The sequence below is a fragment of the Hibiscus syriacus genome, unplaced genomic scaffold, assembly GCF_006381635.1.
Source record: "Hibiscus syriacus cultivar Baekdansim isolate YM2019G1 unplaced genomic scaffold, ASM638163v2 tig00117011_pilon, whole genome shotgun sequence".
In the NCBI taxonomy this organism is placed as follows: Eukaryota; Viridiplantae; Streptophyta; class Magnoliopsida; order Malvales; family Malvaceae; genus Hibiscus; species Hibiscus syriacus.
Window position 1 is genome coordinate 146,987 of NW_024063523.1, and position 19,339 is coordinate 166,325.

At 34.4% G+C, this 19,339-nt stretch overlaps 2 protein-coding genes and 2 pseudogenes across 4 annotated transcripts; 1 reads left to right on the forward strand and 3 right to left on the reverse strand.

Annotated features, from left to right (window-relative positions):
* Window positions 1-915: 915 nt before the first annotated feature.
* LOC120195315 (S-adenosyl-L-methionine-dependent tRNA 4-demethylwyosine synthase-like) lies at window positions 916-4,982 on the reverse strand. Of its 2 annotated transcripts, none has more exons than XM_039197381.1 (8): window positions 4,040-4,982; window positions 3,843-3,958; window positions 3,181-3,356; window positions 2,783-2,973; window positions 2,608-2,694; window positions 1,643-1,800; window positions 1,377-1,552; window positions 916-1,214 (listed from the first exon to the last, which is right to left on the reverse strand). In XM_039197381.1, exons 1-8 carry the CDS (start codon window positions 4,865-4,867, stop codon window positions 1,174-1,176), a joined length of 1,773 nt encoding a protein of 590 aa, XP_039053312.1. In that variant the 5' UTR covers window positions 4,868-4,982; the 3' UTR covers window positions 916-1,173. The 2 variants fall into 2 exon arrangements, with proteins under 2 accessions (XP_039053312.1, XP_039053311.1); XM_039197380.1 differs by having other exon boundaries at window positions 916-1,247; window positions 1,342-1,552; window positions 4,040-4,979.
* A 1,858-nt stretch (window positions 4,983-6,840) lies between these two features.
* On the reverse strand, window positions 6,841-9,250 carry LOC120195292. 2 transcript variants are annotated; one of them, XM_039197359.1, is made up of 5 exons: window positions 9,228-9,250; window positions 9,048-9,153; window positions 8,813-8,943; window positions 8,516-8,616; window positions 7,215-7,370 (listed from the first exon to the last, which is right to left on the reverse strand). In XM_039197359.1, exons 2-5 carry the CDS (start codon window positions 9,085-9,087, stop codon window positions 7,223-7,225), a joined length of 420 nt encoding a protein of 139 aa, XP_039053290.1. In that variant the 5' UTR covers window positions 9,088-9,153; window positions 9,228-9,250; the 3' UTR covers window positions 7,215-7,222. The 2 variants fall into 2 exon arrangements, with proteins under 2 accessions (XP_039053291.1, XP_039053290.1); XM_039197360.1 differs by lacking the exon at window positions 7,215-7,370 and adding an exon at window positions 6,841-7,188 and having other exon boundaries at window positions 9,048-9,244.
* Window positions 9,251-11,959: 2,709 nt separating this feature from the next.
* On the forward strand, window positions 11,960-13,176 carry LOC120195267 (annotated as a pseudogene).
* A 262-nt stretch (window positions 13,177-13,438) lies between these two features.
* On the reverse strand, window positions 13,439-17,230 carry LOC120195266 (annotated as a pseudogene).
* Window positions 17,231-19,339: the final 2,109 nt, after the last annotated feature.

Here is a 19,339-nt window from a genome sequence, read left to right on the forward strand (position 1 = left end):
TATAAAATGATCATTCGATTATAGAGTGTTTCTTTATAAGTCCCTTGACTCTAAAAATTACAAAATGATCATCCGACTATTTATTATGTTCCAAACTCACCATTTTCTATTAAAAAATTGATGGTATTCTAAACAGAACGTTAACCTACTGACAATTATATAATAAAATTTGACCCCAAAATCTGAAACGACTATCATATCTCAATCATCATGTTAACGTTTAACTTAGACAATTGGTATTTTTCAACGAAATAGGGCTAATTTAGAACATAATGAATAATCATGTTATCATTTTGTAACTTTTAATTGTTAATGAACTTAATAAAACAACATTCTATAGCCGGATGACTATTTTGTAACTTTTAATAATCAAGAGACATAAAAATCAATACCTTATAGTCGAGGGACCATTTGTGTACTTTACCCTAAATTATAATTACTTTTAAATTCACTTGAATCAGTAATCTTTTTATTATTTCAACAATAATGATACCTAGTACATACAAAATTACTATTTGATCCTAAAAATATGATTTAAAAATCAGTGAAATTGTGACTAGTTTTTTTAGGTAAATGCATTTGTACAGCTCAGTTGGTAGAGCACAAGGTTCTTAACCTTGAGGTCGTGGGATCGAGTCCCACAGAGGGCATTTCATAATTCGGAGGTCTTCTACGGAAGCTGCTCTCAACCTGGTATTGGAGACAGCCTACTATCTTACCTCCCCTTACCCCATTATATATGGGAACAAGGGACAACCATAAACCATTTATACTTTAAAAAATATTAAGGCTTGAAAAGGTGAACGTGACAAAATGTAACACTACTGAAAATTCTAAACTAGGTACAATATCAAACATGAATAATAATAATAATAATAATGACAGTCGAAATTCTAACTAGAAAAGGAAAGGTACTTGAAATCAAAATTGTTTAAAGCGAATATGAATACAACAAAGTTAAAGGCAGAAAACTATCATTTAAATTAGATATATCCAATATTATAGCCTAAAAACAAAACTGTTTAGATGCAAAAAAGAAAAGGTTGTCTGTGTTTGCTGATAAGAATGGATATATTTGCTCATACCAGTGCAAATCCCTGACGTCCTCATCGCTTTGACTTGTGATGTCGCTCCTTTCTGTACCGAGACTGGTCAGGATCGAATCCACCTTCCTCAGCTCCATAGACAGCCCATGATGGAGTGGGAGCCATATAATCCTCACTGTTGAAAGGTCTTCCTGAAGCCACCTGCACCAGTTGCAATAATAAACAAAAGGTTTCAGACAAAAATGTTTATACTCTAGAGACACTTCCAATAATGAAACCGACGCTCGTCACTAACCAGGTCATGAAAATTTTCGTAGTCTATCCATGTATGCCACTGGCCATTGACCTTGAACTTCTCTGTTTTCGCCAAGAGCACACAGCATGAGTGTGCATGTTCACATGCAACCTTGTACTCCCCTTCACTTTTCAGAGCCAATGCCTCCGAGAAATCCCTCACATCAGAATGCCATGGCACATTCTCCATTGTCAACTTTGATGTGGCAGAACTGTGAGAAATATCAACACAGCTAAGCAAGGCCTGGTGGTGTGGCAGATAAAAGTAATACTACAAATAACAGTGCAACCAATAGACTTACGATCCACAATATGTTACGCCTTTGATTTCAACAAAATCAGGCTTCCCAATGCTAAAGAGTTTAAAATAAGCATCTACATCTTCTGCATTCCATCCTTTCACAAGTGTCAAGCGGTATACAGTTCGTTGGTGTTTCTCATCGAGAGTTTTCAAGGAATCCTGAATAACAGATGTCACCAATAACTAATAAGAAAATGAGAACTGCAGGCCACCGAAAGAAAAGCCCTCTAAAGTACCTGGAATCATGTAAAGTGCTAAATAGTACAAGCTACCACAAAGATGAAGCAGTTCATTCTTACAAAAAGTAAAGAGCCACTAACAAGTTTGGGATTTTTAACATTGCTTTTCAGTAGAAATAATGCAAACAGAAAGCTCTTCGATTTGGGATTTAAGGAATCTTGAAGCAGGAGCCTTTGATATTTATTAATAATAAGACATTATGGACAGACAACGTATAAGACATCAGTAGGGTTTCAATCTAAGTCTAGGATTATTAATTATCTTCAAGGTTTCAATCTAGGGCTCAGATTATAACCTTATTAGTAACCCTAGTATAAATATGTTGTAAAATATTTACAGCCACAACTTTATTACTCCTCAAATTATCAGAAAGAAACTAGAGGAATTTTCTTGGGTTCCATCCATCTTATTCATTGTTCAGTCATAAACCACATATGCTGTTTTACGGCTGATTTTCTCATAAACCACATCAAATCTACCAATATGTTATTCATAGCATGGTAAGGGAAGCTATATAGCTTACCGATCAAGATTAGTTCAATACTCCCCAGTCCCCATGAACCCTGCTAGTCTCTAGATTCAAGAATTTTGACGCCTGCCATTTTTCTGCTTCATCTGTCTTCTCTGACAATCATTTCTATTTGTCTAAAGAAATTTAAATTTTATTTCTTTCTTAATTCTTAATGTTTTAGCTCAATATTTAGTTTCCAAGAATAAAACACTCACAAGGAATCTTTCCCAGAAGTCCCCAAAGAGTGGTCTATCAATTGCTTTCAAGCTATCCTTTGTTGCAGCATCGACACTCACATATAACTGCATGAATAAAAGACATCGGCTAGGTTAATCAAGAACAGAAGAATTTTTTGACATTCATACTTAAGATAAATCCACACCAAAAGACCTGGGTTATGGGCTTCAGCGATTTAATTTTTTCAGGGAACTGTGCATTAGTAACTAGAAATGTAGAGATTCGCCTTCGATGCAGCTCATCCACAAGCTCATTAATTTCTGGATACATAATTGGTTCACCAACAAGTGATAAGGCACAGTGCTGAGGGGATAAACCTTCCATCAATTTCTCTTGTGTAACCCCTGAAACAGTAGAGTGAGCAAAAAACCTCCTGTTAATGCAATGAAAGATCTTTGTCGCAACCATGTCTAAGAATCTAATTTGTACTACCATAAAGGAGGTACATGGACTAAATTGGATGTGGCAGAACATAGTAGAATAAAACGTTAAACCACAGGAAACCCCGTGGTGAAGGGAAAATATAACTAGAACAAGTATATGACAATTACCAGGAACTCCTTTCATTTGCTTAATCATCTTTGTATGAAGGTCTATGGCAGTATTGACAATCTCTAAGGGATCATCCATCTTCCACTGCCAACTCTTTCCTACTGGATTCGTATGATGCCTCCAGCAGAAAACACATTTATTGGCACATGCCAAACTAGGTGTAGCTTCCATGCATCTGTCAAATTCAAAAGTGAAACAAATTTCATTCCCAGATCAATGGCTGCAGTCAAAAAGCAAAGAAGGAACAAAAAACATAAAACAATGTACTAAGTAAATTATATAATGAAGTTTCATTGCTACAAACTACATAAAATGATCAAACTCAGTGTAGCAGAAGTGCATGAGATCAACTAACAGCAAATTACAGACTAAGATGATTGTATATTTCCTTGTTTCCACCTCAAGTTAGTTGAGGGTGCAAAAGGAAAGATGATATTTCTGTAAGCATAAGCATGGCATTGGTTTCTCCTCGTAGCCTAGTCAAGGATCAGAAAATATTGGCAAGAGATTTAAGTGATGAAAAGTGTAACTAAATCTAAAAGCTGGAATAAATATGCAAAATAAAGGGCGCTAAAACCATATGAGTCACACAACACTGAAAATAGAATCAACCACATATCCGTCAAAGGCGTAATAGGTGCATAAGAAAAGTTTCAATCACCTATGACTCTCTATTCCATAAAATGAGTGCTTGTAGCAACCTCCTCGTCCTCTAAGTTGAGACTTGGTCCATCTACAGATTTTCACACCACTGTGTGAACCAATAATCTTATATCCCTGTAAATTCCCACCAGTTAAACAATGTCATTTACCTGTTTCTTTAAAACAAAAGATCCATATCCACTAAAACAAAGTTACCTGTTTCTCTAAGTTAGCCCTGATAACTGGCGTCACCATCTCTCTTTTCCCATCCAATTTCCCATTAGTTTCAACCACATTAACCGATTTCTTTCTCGATGGCCCTTTACCTGCTATATCTTCAAGATCAACAATGTCTCCCCCTCCTCCACCACCACCATCATCATCACTTTCAAGGCTATCAACATCACTCTCGTAAACAATGTCGTTGTGATTCTCCATAACTAATCCCCCTTTCAAAACGGTAACCACCTTTTGACCCCACTCTTCAAAGAAGCTCTCCAATGCACCTCCATCTACGTCACCTTCCCCAACTGGCACCATCTCCGTCGCTCCCAACCCTCTCAACCTCTTTCCCAAATCCCTCGCCACCGCATTGAACGTGTCTCCGTAAACCCGGCTACCGACTCCAAAGACAGCAAATTTACAATCTGAGAGTAACAAACTCCCGGCGCGAAAATCGGTGCTGATTTCGGCGAGCCAATTGACGAAGAATTTCGAGTTATGAGGAGGATTTCCATCTTCCCAGGTGGAAGCTATGATAATGATTAGGGATTCCTTAGGTAGATCCTCGGGTTCGTAATTTTGGGGATCGACGAGCTCGAAAGGGATGTTGTTGGAGGATAAGACTTTAAGCAAGCGTTGGGCTAGGGCTTTGGATGTTCCTCTTTGGGTAATAAAGAAAAGCTTACCTTTTCTAGGGTTAGAGTTTAAAGGAAGTTGCTTGAAGGGTTTTAGGCGACGGCGGGATTTGTAGAGGAAGTAAAAGGTGGAGGCGGAAAGGAGAGTCAGAAGGGTTAGGTGTGTCGAGAGTGAGGACGGTGCCATCTTTCGAGTTTATTATTTCCTTGTTCACCGTCGGGGCTTTCAGCGGGTTTTAACCGAAGTGGGAGTCTAGAGGCGTTCGTCGTTGGTGGTAAAATGGAGGAAGAAGACGGCGATATGGTAAGCTTGGGCACCAACATGGAGAGAGATCGTGAGCTAATCAGAGTTTATTTTGAAAAGCATATATTTTTTTGGGTACAATTTATAAATGATCACTCGTGTTTTAAAATCTTTACATTTCCATCATTAATGTTTGAAAAATTATGATGATATCACATCACAGTTTTTATATCGTTAAATCTCATTAATAATAAAACGGCAAGCTGCGTTGAATTCAACGAGTAATTCTATGGTAGAGGATGAAGTGTAAGATAATTTAAGTTCGGGTGGTTTAAGATGTGGAATTATCACGCAGTAGTCTTAATATACAGTTAAAGAAATATGTTATTGATTTTGTTATTATTTTTTTAAATATTTTTGGTAAAAATTATTTAAAACATTATTATTTCTACCGATTTTATTATTATTGAACGTGTTACCGATTTTATTAACATATCTGATAAAACACTACCTAAAATATTATTTTTCTACCAATTTAATAACAAAACCGATAGTGTCTTTCTTTAGTCGTATATTAAGACTGTTGCATGATAGAACTCCTCGTTTAATATGATATCAAATAAAAAATATTATCCTCTAAAACTATACTAAAAATCATTAATATCATTTTTTACCACCGATATTAAAAAAAATAAAACATATAAATAGTCATTAAATCATGTTAAAATAATCTATTTAATAAATATAATAATAATTTTATAATTTTTAAATGCATAAAGAATATAAATAGCCCCCAAACCTTTAGGGCACTTGTATTTTAGTCACCTAACTTTTAAAAATTGCAATACAATCATCAAACTTTTAGTTCATTTTCAGTAAGGTCTTTGTCGTTACATTCCGTCAGTTTTTGCTAACCTGACACTTAACTCCTATTAAACCTCCCCTTCTTATTCTTCTTCTTCTTCTTCTTATCCCGTTCACCCTACCTCCAATCAACGGTGCCTCACACCACCATCACCATTGTCACTGGCATCACCTCCTAACCACACCCCAACTCTCGATTCATACTCACCGTTTATCGTTCGTCCCAAATTGCGAGAAGACTCCAACACCTCTTTTTTGTTTTTAACCAACGAAGAACAAAAGAAGGACGATGGCGAGGAGGCATGACCGATTGAGTTTTGGTCAAAACGATGTAAGGACTCCAACGGTGATTGTGGTGTGGCAAACGGACAACCCAATTGATCGAAGATTGATGAAAACAAAAGGGACATTGGGGTTTTTTGACAAGATTTAGGGCTCTCTCCACAACGAACGAAGGTGAGTCTCGACAAGTGACTAATATGGTTTTGGTTAAAGATAGAGTGGAGCTTCTTCTAATATCGGCGGTGACGTTCACCAACAACTGACGTTGGAGATCGGGGTGTTCGAACAGTCTTCTCAAATTTTGGGATGAATAGTGGATGATGAGCATGAATCGGGGGTCGAGGTGCGATCGGGAGGCGACGTCGATGACGATGTGATGGTAGTGTGTGCCACCCCTAACCGGAGATAGGATGAACGGGAATGGGAGAAGAAGAAGAAAGGGGCTTAACTAGAGTTAAGTGCCACATCAGCAAAAACTAAACGGAGGTAACGGTAAGGACCTTACTGAAAATGAAATAAAAGTTCAATGATTGTATTGCAAGTTTCAAAAGTTGGGTGACCAAAATACAAGCACCCTAAAAGTTCAGGGACTATTTGTATTCTTTACCCTTTTTAAAATTTCAGTGATCAAAATTTTCATTTCTACATATTTTAGTGATCATTTATGTACTTTATGAAAACTCTAAGCATTTTTTCTCACTTTTATGCTCACTTGCATCCTACTCGCCATCTTCATGCAATTCTCTTAAAAAAAAAGGACAACATTTTCTAGTTCTAAGGCCATTGTAAACAACATGAATTTGGAGAATTTGCTCGTATCATTAGATTTCTAGCAAAGAAACGATCGACAAATGCTGGAACAACGAAGCAGACACATGAGAAATTTGAACAAAATTTACAACATAGATCAACTCACATAACATATGCATTTTTTACAGTTTTCCATGCTCCACCAGTTCCAAAGTACGAAAGCTTCTGCAAAATTTCCGGGAATAACATAATGCCATAAATCTACGGTTACTAAGGGGAACCGCCATCGTCATACTTCGAGGCAGTCCTTCACCCCCTACTCAAATTTGTCAAGAGAAGATAAGGTATTCTTGAGTGCATCTGCAACCCTTTGTTTGTGGATAGAAAGAAATAATTAACTTATTACTTGCAAATGCAAGTAGTCAACAACAGCGTTATTTGGTAATGGTAAAACAAACAAACACAAATACATGAAAGTGTAAAAGCATGCCTATTGGAAACAACTTGGATATCACTTTCATTTACCAATCTATTAAGTGAGGTAAATGAGCTGCCAAGAAAGAAAATTAACAATAAACATTAACAAAGTAAGCATAAAAAAATTACGACTGAAGTAAATTCGAACAGCACTTGACAGGAAAACACATGAAGGGTTATTTCTGAATCCGACAGGCATTGGATCTCAGGGTGACCTAAGGAAAATGACCAAAAAAGTGCTTTGAAATTATTCGGATATCAATGTTCTTCCATCAAACATGAAAAAGAAGACTAACAATAAGCATCCGAGTAGCATTGGATCTTAGAAGACTCAAGTAAAATGACCAATAATGCTTCTAAAGTATCTAGATATCATTGTTCTTCTAACAAACACCCGAAAAGCAAAACATGATACAATGCATGCAGAGAAAGAAATTCCTTTGCCAAAATATTAAGGTCAACAAGCCGCCGGAGAAATAACAATAAGCATAAGAAACCATGCAGGTTAGCTAATAGATTATGAATATGACGGTAGTAAAACGAATTAGCACCAGACAGGAAAATACATGAAGGGAAAATTCCGAATCCGAAAGGCACTGAATCTCAGGGTAACCTAAGGAAAATCAAATGCTTTAAAATTATCTGGGTATCAATGTTCTTCCAACAAAAACCCAAAAGAAGACTAACAACAAGCATTCAACTTGCATTGGATCTTAGGAAGACTCAAGTAAAATGACGAAAAATGATTTAAAATTATCTGGATATCAATTTTCTTCTAACAAACAACTGAAAAGCAAAACAGACTACAATACATGCAGAGAGAAATTATTTTGCCAAAATATTAAGGTCAACAAACTGCTGGAGAAATGACAAAAAAGCACACAAAAGAAAAACTATGCAAACTAATATATTATGAATATGATGGGGAGTAAAAAAAAATTACGGCTTGACAGGAATATACATGAAGGGAGAATTCTGAATCCTGCAGACATTGGGATCTTGGGAGACTAGAGGAAAACTACTCAAAGTGCTATAAAATAATTTTGACATCGAGTTCTACCAACAAACACCCCAAAAGCAAAACATGCTTCAATGTATGCAGAAAAAGAAACTTTTTCGCCCTTTCATTCAATATTTACAGCCAGAATTGAAACTAAAAATTACTCTGATATTTTACATTTTCAAATTTCAAGCTTAATGGGACCATAACGCAGATACCTTATAAGATCATCTAGCATAGCTTCGGCTTCCAGCTTAACAGGATTCTTCTTCTCAAGCAAAGAATAAGCATTCTTCACAATCAAACGGTATGTGCAAACCTGTGGTTTATAACCAAAACATGGAGTTCATTTCCACCTCTTTGATTTTGTTCCAACTTCAAATTTAGTGAATAAAATTAGAAAGATGACAGTATCTACATATTAACTTTGATGTAACAAAAAGCCTAAAAAGTACTCATTTATAATCAATGGCTGCGTAAGAAATTTCGATTTCATTCTAAGGACAAGAACAAACCTCGACTCCGGTGTTGGCTTGAAATGCGACGAAGGAATTCCTTTCTTGTACAACACAATCACTAGCGGCAGATTTCAAGACCTTTTGAACTTCCTCTAAATGCTTACTCGAATTAGCTGATTCATTGTCTACTATTTAAAAAAGTTCAAAACAACCAAAATTAATCAAAGGAACACAACAAACAGATTCAAATAACTACAGGAGAACATAAAAGATAAATAGAAATGTAATATACTGAGCAAAAGATAAGCAGAGCGAAGGTTTTCTCGAAGCATCGATTGGAGCTAATAGAAACTTGGAAGACTTTCTCTTTTGCTCTTTAAGCCAATCCTTTGGTCCTGCTGCGAATAGCAACAAACACTCAAGTAGCAGTTAATAAAAGAAGAATAAACAAAATAAAGTGATAATTGCTCACAAATTCCAATGAAGAAAGCAGAATTAAAGTGTTAAAAAAGCACAAGTAAAATACACAAAACTATAAAATATTTTTATCAAGTTTATTAATTATTAAAAATTATAATTTTTTTTAAAAATATAGTAAATTGTTTTGTTAAAAAATTTACTAGTAAATTATAAAATGACTATTTAGTTATTATTATGTTCTAAATTCGTCTATTTTTGTTAAAAATTTAATAACAATGAGATGTATATTAATTTGATAATTGAGATATGATAAAATTTAATCTCATAATCTTAAATGATTATCATATTTCAGTTAATACATTAACGTCAAACTCATACGATCATTATTTTATAATGAAAAAGAAAGAGCTTAAAACTTAATGAATATTTAAGCGATCATTTTGTAATTTTTAATAGACAAGTGTCAACACACCTTTTCGTCCGGGTACAATACTCTCAACAACTCCGATTTAGTTGAATTCAGAAAACAAACATAATGTTAGAGTTTTACTAAGGATTCAAACTCCTAAAAATAAGATAAAGTTTTACTATGATTCAAACTCCTAAAAATATGATAGAATTTTACTATGATTCAAACTCCTAAAAATATGATAGAGTTTTATTATGATTCAAACTCCTAAAAATAAGATTCATAAGCATTATAAATAGCAATTGTAACTCAGTATTGTAACACACAATTGATAGACGAAATACGAACATAAAATTTGGAGCATTCAAAACATTTTTTTTTTGCAAAGTTTCAAATGCAACAAAAGTAAAAAACCTTACCTTTTTCGGTTGTTAGGCCTGCATGTGTCATTTGTTTTTTGCTTTCGATTTGTAAAACAAAAAAAACTCAAAAGACCGATGACTGAAGGATTTTTTCTTAAACTAACTTTTTAGATCTACGAAACCCCGAGACTATTTTAAGAAAGTCGTTGGGACATTTGGAAAGAGGAGAAGAAAAACTTTAAAAATTTTAATTTTTTTATACTTTTTTCTTACTACTACTATTATTATATATACTTCATTATCATTATTATATTTTATATGTTTTATTTTGTTTTATTTTTTTAATTTATTATTATTTTTTAAAATATTTTATTTATATACATATTCATTATATTTTTTTTATCTTATTTTATTTCATTTCTCTACCATTATTATTATTTTTTCTCTCTATTATTTATCTATACGTATTATTATTATAATATATATATACATTTTTCCATTTATTTTTTATTTGTTGCAAATATTATATTTATTATTACATATATACATATATTTTATTTATTATTCTTATACCATTCTATTTTTATTTTCTTTTAATGCTCTTTACTTACTATTTTTATTTTTATTATTATTCTTTTTTATTTATTACTATTTACCTTTTTTCCCTCTATTCCATCTTTATGTTTACTCCTTATCTTTATTTTTTTTATCTTCTTTACATTTATTTTATTTATTTGTATTTTTTTCTTATTTTTTATTATTTACTCGTTTATTATGTATATATTATTATCATTATTATTCTTTTTTTTCTTCATTTTATTTTTCTTATCGTATTCATGTTTATCTTCATTCTTTTTTTTATTCCTTTATTTCGGTCGTTTTTTATTTTCTTTATTCTATTTATTTTTCATTTTTTTAACTAACATGTTTTTTGACTCTCTTAAGGGTACACCTTTAAAACTATCTAAGGTAAGTAATTGAGATCGTATTTTTACATTTTAATTTTAAATTACATTTTTCTTAATTGAAAACAACTGAAAATTGCGTAGTACCGAAAGGGCAGTTCAAGGGTGTTAACCCTTCCTTGACTGTAACCGACTCCCGAATCCGACATATCTTTGGAAAGACGCAAATCAGGTAAGAAATAGGGTATCCGATTAACCCATTTATTTTAAAATAAATGATCGGTGGCGACTCTGATTCGTTTAATCCAAATCGAAGCCCAATTTCGGGCCAACCGAAAGATGGTTTCGACAACAAGAGACTCAATAAAGTAGTATCATATAGTTTAGGGACTATTTGTATACTTTACACAGAAATCAATTATATCTAAAATTCTTTTTTATTCAATTTGATTTTTTTTGAAATATGGTACTTTGTATAATAATCAAGAACAAAATACACCACCTCAAGGATCTCATTAAAAAACCTCCTTAACCCTAAATGTAGGGAAAAATGTACCTTGAGGTGGAAATGAAAATAAACAAGAATAGCTAAACCATCAAATACTAGGCATACCCCAAAGCACAACCCAACTCATACAAATACGAATACATGCCAAACAACAGTGAGCAAAACGAACCAACAAGACAGCCAATACTGATATAAGGCATTATTAGCCATTATTATATATATGTGAAAGATAATATTATTAAATTTAAGATAAATTATTATATAATTATTTACTTATTATTTAATTTTAATTTTAATTATTTAAAAATTATATTTAACATTATATTTTTATTCTCTTTATTTATTGTCCTTTCAATTTCAAGACTTCACTTTAACTAATTTAAATTGACCTACGTTGCATACCTACTTTTATTTTAATAGATGAGTCTCCTTACATAAATTTTTATTCTCTTTCAATTATAAAAAAATCTATCTAATTACAGGTAAAAAAATATAAAAATCTTTTTAATTTTTTTAGTTTTGAAAAAAAACAATCATGTTGATTGCACGTGCTTTAAAATAAAACGGGACACTACTCCAAAGTCCAAACTGTCTGGAAAGCCGAAGCTTTAGATTGTGAAGTAAAACCCTAGAAAAAGATCAAAGAATAACCTATCCCTCGATTGATCAATTGGACGATCCAAACGTTCGATACAGGTACAGCCCTTTATATCAATTGAAAGAATCCCCGATTTTCACTAGCTATTCTCTTTGATCAATTTATGGTTTTTATGTTCTTAAATGGCTCCGCAATTTAATTTCTGTTTACTTATTAACATTTGATAAAATCAAATTTGTTTGATATTTCCACCAGGTGTATTTGATTGCAAATTTTAGATATGTTTAACATTGCAACAACGTTCTGCAGAAGGGTAAGCGTGAAGGAGCTTGTTACCAGCGCTCCTGTGTACGGCACAATTACGGATATTCTTCATTGACACGAGTTGTTTTGTATGTTTTTAGCATTTATTTAATTTTTTGAGCTAATTTCGTGGAATTATTTCCCCTTTTTTTTGGTAAGACGAGTCTTCTTCTAGCTTAAGTTTGATGCTTAAGAGGTGGGCTAGTAAGAAGATTGCTGGATCAACAAAGAACGGAAGAGACTCGAAACCCAAGAATCTCGGGGTGAAGAAGTTCGGTGGCGAGGTCAGTGGATGATCCAGATTCAAATGCTTCCATTTTAGTAATAGTAGATACTAATATGATATGATTATTGACATTATTGTGGCAGAGGGTGATTCCTGGAAACATGAACCCGATTCCATCCCGGAAACTATGTCGGGATTGGGAAAGATCATACTTTCTTTGCTCTCAAGGAAGGTTGTGTGAAATTCGAGACACATAAGCTTAGCGGGCGCAAATGGGTACATATTGAACCTAAGGGACATGTCCTTCACCCTCTTAATGCAACTGCTGGTTCAGTAGAGCTGAAGACGGCGACATAAGAGTTGATCCATAGTTGTTTGTTTAGGCAATCAAGTTTGCAATTTCCATGGTGATATTGGTTATTCAACTACCAATTGTATCCAAGGATTTCGGGAGATGCACATTAAAAGAACCATGAGGTTTTGCTCCCCAGTGTTTTGTTTACCACAGTTCTTGCTTCAGTTTCTTTTTTGTTATTCGTCTCTTTTCAATGATTAACCTTTCAATGGTCTTTTAATGGAGTGGTGGTGTTGAGATGCAAATGGTTTTTGTTGGAAATTTACTGTGTTGCCAAATGTTTGAATCACTAGATTTGGAGAATTCGCAATGAAAAATACAGCTAATGTGTTTCTTGATTGCTACTAACAAAATGTGACCTTAAAATGCTGCAAGGGGACTTAGCCTTTTACAATTTTACACTCTACTACATGTTCCGATATGTGAGAGATTGCTAATTACAATGAAAAATTTATGCTTGTAACAATTGACTGCAAACAAGCTTTTGAGTTTTGAATTTATGAAGAATCTTGCTGGATACAATCGGGACTCTCGATCTCTTCATGGCTGAGCTCAGCCAGCGATGCATCAGATTGGATCGCCTTCTGGCTGGTAGCTTCCCTTCCAAATAACTTTAGATCTCAAAGGGTGCACACTTGGGGAAAAACCTGTTGGGATACAATGGTTGAGCAGGCACTTAAAACAGTTGGGATTAACAGCCAACATTCATTTCAGCTAGTTCTCGTCTAAAGATTCAGTGTCTTGTGTTTCTGGTTCGGGGAAAACGTCATTCGACAACCTTTTATGTGACTAAGAGTGTTCAATTCCCTCACTGCCAAAAACCACTAAAACCCTCTCTGTTTTGGTGGCCTGGAACGGTGGCACTTTCCAATGAGCTCTTTCGCCAACTACCAAAGAAGGCAGAACCCCAAGATCGCCTAGACGATGTTGTTCGTAGCCTCCCAGAGCTGAAACTCTCCTCCCTTACTACTTTCAAAGGGTTTTCCAATGCTTTAAGAACATGTTTCATCGAGGGTCGTTTAGAAGGCTTCGGGTTAATGCATGACCTTGCTACGATTGCCATGGCCCATACCTCCTCCAATAGATCTTCATCTACTATCAAAGATGGATCCATGATCTTAGTCACCAATTCCTTTTCATATGTACTGATGCAGGCCAAGCTTTGCTCAAGCCACTCCTTTGTAGATGCATCTTCTGCTTTACCAATGCCAGGCTTGCCTGTTATAAGCTCAAGTAACACCTTCCCGAAACAGTAAACATCATAAGCGCAAGTAGTCGACAAAGAGCCTGTCCATTTCCAAACATATATATATATATATATATAAGAATAATATTTCTTTCCAACATGCAGCTGAAAAAACAAAAATAAAAAACTACTGCTATATCTCCTTTATAATTCAGAGATAATTCATCATTCCACTCGCGAATTGGCTGTACTTAACAGAGATATCAGGTCCAATAATGGGACAAGTAATGGATGTCATCTTTGAGCATGTAAATACTTTACATCTCAGTCAAGTGAATCAATTCAAGCAAGGCTATATATTCTAGCCCTTAGGATAAGAATGACAAATCAACAAGTGAATACTCACAGATTAATAACCTACTGTTATTAAGCTTAACATGTTAACCAACGGTAACACAGAGAAATTAAGGATGTTAAAAGCCATGTGATCGAATTTTACACACCTGAACCTGAAGAGCCTGGCTCAGAGGTCCTACACGTTACAGAAAGAAGAATTATACTATACCGCGAAAGATGTATACAATTAACAGAAAATGAAACTTTACAAACATCCTTTTAATCCACTGCCTATTACATTACTGCAATAACCTTGGAAAGAATTTGTTTTAGTATATAGTTTACAAAGTTTACATATAAGAACATCCGCAATATCAATGTACCCCAATTCTACTTGATTTTAATTCACTAGGTCCTATCCCTTCATTCAAATTAACTATGTTAAAAGTAGCATGCATAGCAATATTGTAGCGAATGCTTTCTTTGTAAGACAAAAGGCCAACCAATCAAAATTTGCTACAAGTGACATATAATACTTACTGTGGTTTCCGGAGCAATCGGCTGAGAACATTTTGGTGTGTATCTCCTTCCTGGACACGAACTTCACTCAAGCTTCCAAATCTCACTTCGAATTTATCATCAAGAAGAATACTGCTTGCTTGAACATCCCTTCAACCACCAAAAGTAACATAGCAAACAATTGAGGCTATTGAAAAGGAAATCATAAAGGTGGTGAAAAGCTACACAAACAAGACGAACAGCTTAAGTTAAAACGGAGAAAAGGGTCAAGATGAGTAGCTCCAGTAGCAAAAAGCATCGATTATTAACTATCATTAAAGCATCGATTATTAACTATCATTACACTGATAAGATAATAAAATTAGTGAAAAGCATGTTCCGGTATACCTGTGAACAAGGGAAGGGTTACACTCATGGTGCAAGTGGAATAGGCCTTCAGCAGCTCCATTAGCTATTTTTAACCTTGTAATCCAATCCAGTGATTGTAAGCTATTATCATCATCCGAATTGGTAGCCCTGTAAAAGGAATTGGCTAAATCTCCATTTGGCATATATTTTATACCAAAAGTTTGTCAGTTTCATGTTCCAAGCAGTTCCCCAAGAGCGGGACAAATCTGCTGTTAGAAAGCTTTCTAAACAAATCCAATTCCATCATGTAAGATTCTTTCTTGAAAAAACTCAAATTGACCCTTTTGATGACCACTTGGACTCCACCTTCCAAGATACCGCGAAATAGGTCGCCTGAGTGACCTTGCTTAATAAGATTCGTCTCATTGAAATTATCAGTTGCTAGGAGCAACTGCTCGTATGTAAATGGATCTCCAGAACCAGCTAAGTTTGTAGGATCTTTTGGAAGTTGAGGAACGACATCTGCACTCCCACTTTGATTTCCGATGCCTTTATTACATCTCAAGATGCGGACAAGCACCAGAACCAAAATTACAATGAAACCAAGTCCACCGATTACTCCAGCCAAGGTGAATATCAATCTCTTCCTACTCTTTGAACTAGATTCTGCCGGAGGAGGCGTTGCTTGGTCTGGTGCTCCAAAATTATCAAAACTTAGACCTCTTTCACTGTAAAACAGCCTACAATCCTCCAAACTCCTTTGTTTCACAGCCTGAAGGCAATTCTTGTCAACACTAGCTTCCTTCCGATGCCATTAACACCCTTGCCTTGAAAATAGTTGCTAGAGAGATCAATGAACTTGAACATCCCAAGTGAGAATTTCAAAGTTCCATAAAAGAAAATTTTTGACAGATTGAGCACGGCAACCGTGGAAACACTAGTATTAGAATGAAGGGACGGAAAAGGACCCGTAAAATTGTTGCTCGATACATCAAACGACTGTAGCTTAGGCATTGACCAAATTGCACCACTAAGATCACCATCAAGCTTATTCCTACTCAAATCCACAACTTGCAACTCAACAAGACTTGAAAACAAATCAATTGGCAAATTTCCCTTGAGCTCATTACCCCCCATTATCATCTTTCTTAAACCCCTTAACTTCTTTAATTCCTCAGGCATTGAACCATACAAAGAATTCTTACTAAGATCAAGCTCAACCAACCATGAAAGATTACCAAACTGACTAGGAATTGAACCGGAAAGATTATTATCTGAAACGTTAAACACTTGAAGACCTTTTAAAGAGCCTAAACTAGGTGGAATTGACCCAGATAAGTAATTTGAAGCAAGCTGAAGCCTTTCAATGTTTCCTAAAGACCCAAAGCTTGAAGGAATTGAACCAGTGAGCGAATTAATAGAAAGATCAAAAATTTTCAAATTCCTTAATTGTCCCAATGTAGCAGGAATTGAACCAGCAAGATTGTTATCATGAAGATGCAAAGAAGTGAGTCGACTCAAGTTACCGAGTGTACCAGGGATTGAACCGGAGATTGTACATGACTGGAGAACAAGAACCTCGAGATTAGCCAACCGGTTTCCGAACCAATCCGGTATTGACCCGGGAAGTGGGAATCCGGAAGCATTGAAGGAAACTAACCGGGTCAAATTAACCAAAGGATCAACACTGAACCTGGGATTGAGCCGTCCAACTATGGTTCTTCTTAAACCGGAAACAGTGATGTTCGAGACGGAGCGGTTTCGACATTCGACACCGAGCAACGACGAGCAAGGGTCGGCCTTGATGGGCCAATCTTTGCCTCGGAGACCTAAAGATGCGCGGAGATCCAGCATTGCCCGCCGTTCAATTGGAGAACTTATCCCAACTTTCTGAGCTACCGCGCACTGGATCAAGAACAAGATTACAGCTAACAAGAAGATTGATAATGCACTTCTTTGAGCTTCCATTGATAATGTGAAGCTGATTTTAATGGACTTCAATGGAGCCCAAGTCTCTGACTCATCTTCTTCCTAAAATAAAAAATAGAATAAAAATATTCACAATGATCTAAAAAGTACAACGAAAAATATCTGTTAGTTTTTAATGTTTGACCATTACCATTGCAATCAAAGATCTCTCTCTCTCTCTCTCTCTCTCTCTCTCTCTCTCTCTCTCTCTCTCTCTCTCTCTCTCTCTCTCTCTCTCTCTCACTAATCTCTACATTATAATGTTCATAAAAAGAAATATATATATAGTTGTAAAAAATTATAATATTTTTTCTTGGTCTTCGTAAATTCTTACCACAAATCACCAGCTTTGATTCTGCTACGTTGCTCCTTGGTTAAAGCTGATCCGGAATTAATAATTTAAACCGATAAAAGAAAATTGAATTCAACTTCATTAATGGAATCCAATCGAACACCAAACAAAACCACAACAAAAAACAGCAAGATTTACAATGCTAGTCTTGAGATTTAAGCTTAAAAGCCAAAAAGAGTTCCTGTTTGCTTCCAGAGAAAAAATGGAAACAAAAAGAGTTCCTTTTCGAGCTGCTTACGAGCTTCAGTTCAGGATTTCGAGTTCTAGTCGAGCTTAAAAATTTTAAGCTCGTGAGTTTTCGAGTCGAGTCAAACTTTATTTCAGAGTTTTTGAGTCGAGCTCAGCACTACTCCAACTCAACTCGGCTCGTTTACATCCCTAATGTTCATTTCTTCTAAATGGAATTTATGCATTATTAATGGTATAATTTCATCACCCTTCCATCATCAACTATTCTTAACTTTCACATTTGTATCATTTGAACTGTATTTTTGATTTATTTTATATATTTTTTAATTACGTTAAGGTGATTGTAAAATAATATTTGTTTTAAATACTCTTGCTGATTAAACAATAAACGTTCAATCATCCTGTTGCAGTCGTGACATCTAGGAACAAGAAAGATTCTTTAACTATTTAAGTAAATTGATTTGTGCTTACTTTATATACTTTTCAAATATCAATAAAAATATTTATGGATATTAAAAAATTTAATAAAATAAGTATATTAGCCGTAGTTACAAAATTATTAATTTTAAGGTATACTCGATTAAAGGCTTAAACTAAAAATATGTCCTAAATTATGTAGTTTTTATCTTTAAGTCTCAACTTAATAAAAAAAATTTTGAAGTCTCGAATTTTTTCTTCTAAAATACATCTTTAAATTATTATATGTAATCATTCTAAGTTTCGTTATTTTTTTCATTAGAAAAAAATTCTTCAACCAATGAGATGCTGACATGTCTCACAAAATTAGTTACTTAATTTTACTAAAAATGATTTATGAACTTAAAGCAAAAAAGAGCACATTTTAGGGGGCTTATTTTGACAAAAAAAAATAGTTCAGATACTTAAAGTAGTTACATATGATAGTTTAAGAATTTATTTTGACAAAAAATGTTTATGACTTAAAAAATATATAGTTTAAATCCTTATTTTTATCTTAAACCTTAATTAAATGATATAGTATTAATTTAAAGGGTAAATTATTTATTTGGCCATTCAATTATTATTATTTTTCTATTTTAATCATTACTAAAATTATTTTTTTTAATTAAATGATATAGTATTAATTTAAAGGGTAAATTATTTATTTGGCCATTCAATTATTATTATTTTTCTATTTTAATCATTACTAAAATTATTTTTTCTTATCAATCGACGACATTATAAACTAAAGTGTTTGGAGTCGCTCTTTACGACTGGTTTTTCTTGCTAAGAATTAAGTAGGATTCCTCAATGGTGGTTGCAATCACGAAGACTTTGATGAGGCGTTGCAATCTCAATGGGATCGCTGTGACGCTCTTGCTCTTTCCTAAATCTTCAATTCGGTCAATCGAGACTTATCTGTTGGGATAGTTTTTACCTCTCGTGTGACGTTGGTATGGAATGATCTGAAAGAACGATATGATAAAGTCGATGGATCACGTGTATTTTTACTTCATTGCGAAATTGTGGCATTGACCCAAGGGGATCTTTCTGTTTCTGTCTACTTCACCAAGATCAAGCTACTTTGGGATGAATACAATGCTCTTGTTTCGTTTACTCCCTGTGATTGTGAGGCCCCTCG

What these genes read in the sequence shown, in the direction of transcription:
- LOC120195315 (XM_039197380.1), bottom strand. Translation starts at nt 4,867, where the DNA reads ATGGCACCGTCCTCACTCTCGACACACCTAACCCTTCTGACTCTCCTT. An exon ending in GCAAATGAAAGGAGTTCCTG is followed by an intron (nt 2,974 to 3,180) that starts GTAATTGTCATA and finishes CTACTGTTTCAG; the next exon opens with GGGTTACACAAGAGAAATTG. An exon ending in GGCGTAACATATTGTGGATC is followed by an intron (nt 1,553 to 1,642) that starts GTAAGTCTATTG and finishes TATTTCTCACAG; the next exon opens with TTCTGCCACATCAAAGTTGA.
- LOC120195292 (XM_039197359.1), bottom strand. Translation starts at nt 9,087, where the DNA reads ATGCTTCGAGAAAACCTTCGCTCTGCTTATCTTTTGCTCA. An exon ending in AAGCCAACACCGGAGTCGAG is followed by an intron (nt 8,617 to 8,812) that starts GTTTGTTCTTGT and finishes TATAAACCACAG; the next exon opens with GTTTGCACATACCGTTTGAT. An exon ending in ATGCTAGATGATCTTATAAG is followed by an intron (nt 7,371 to 8,515) that starts GTATCTGCGTTA and finishes CTTTCTTGGCAG; the next exon opens with CTCATTTACCTCACTTAATA.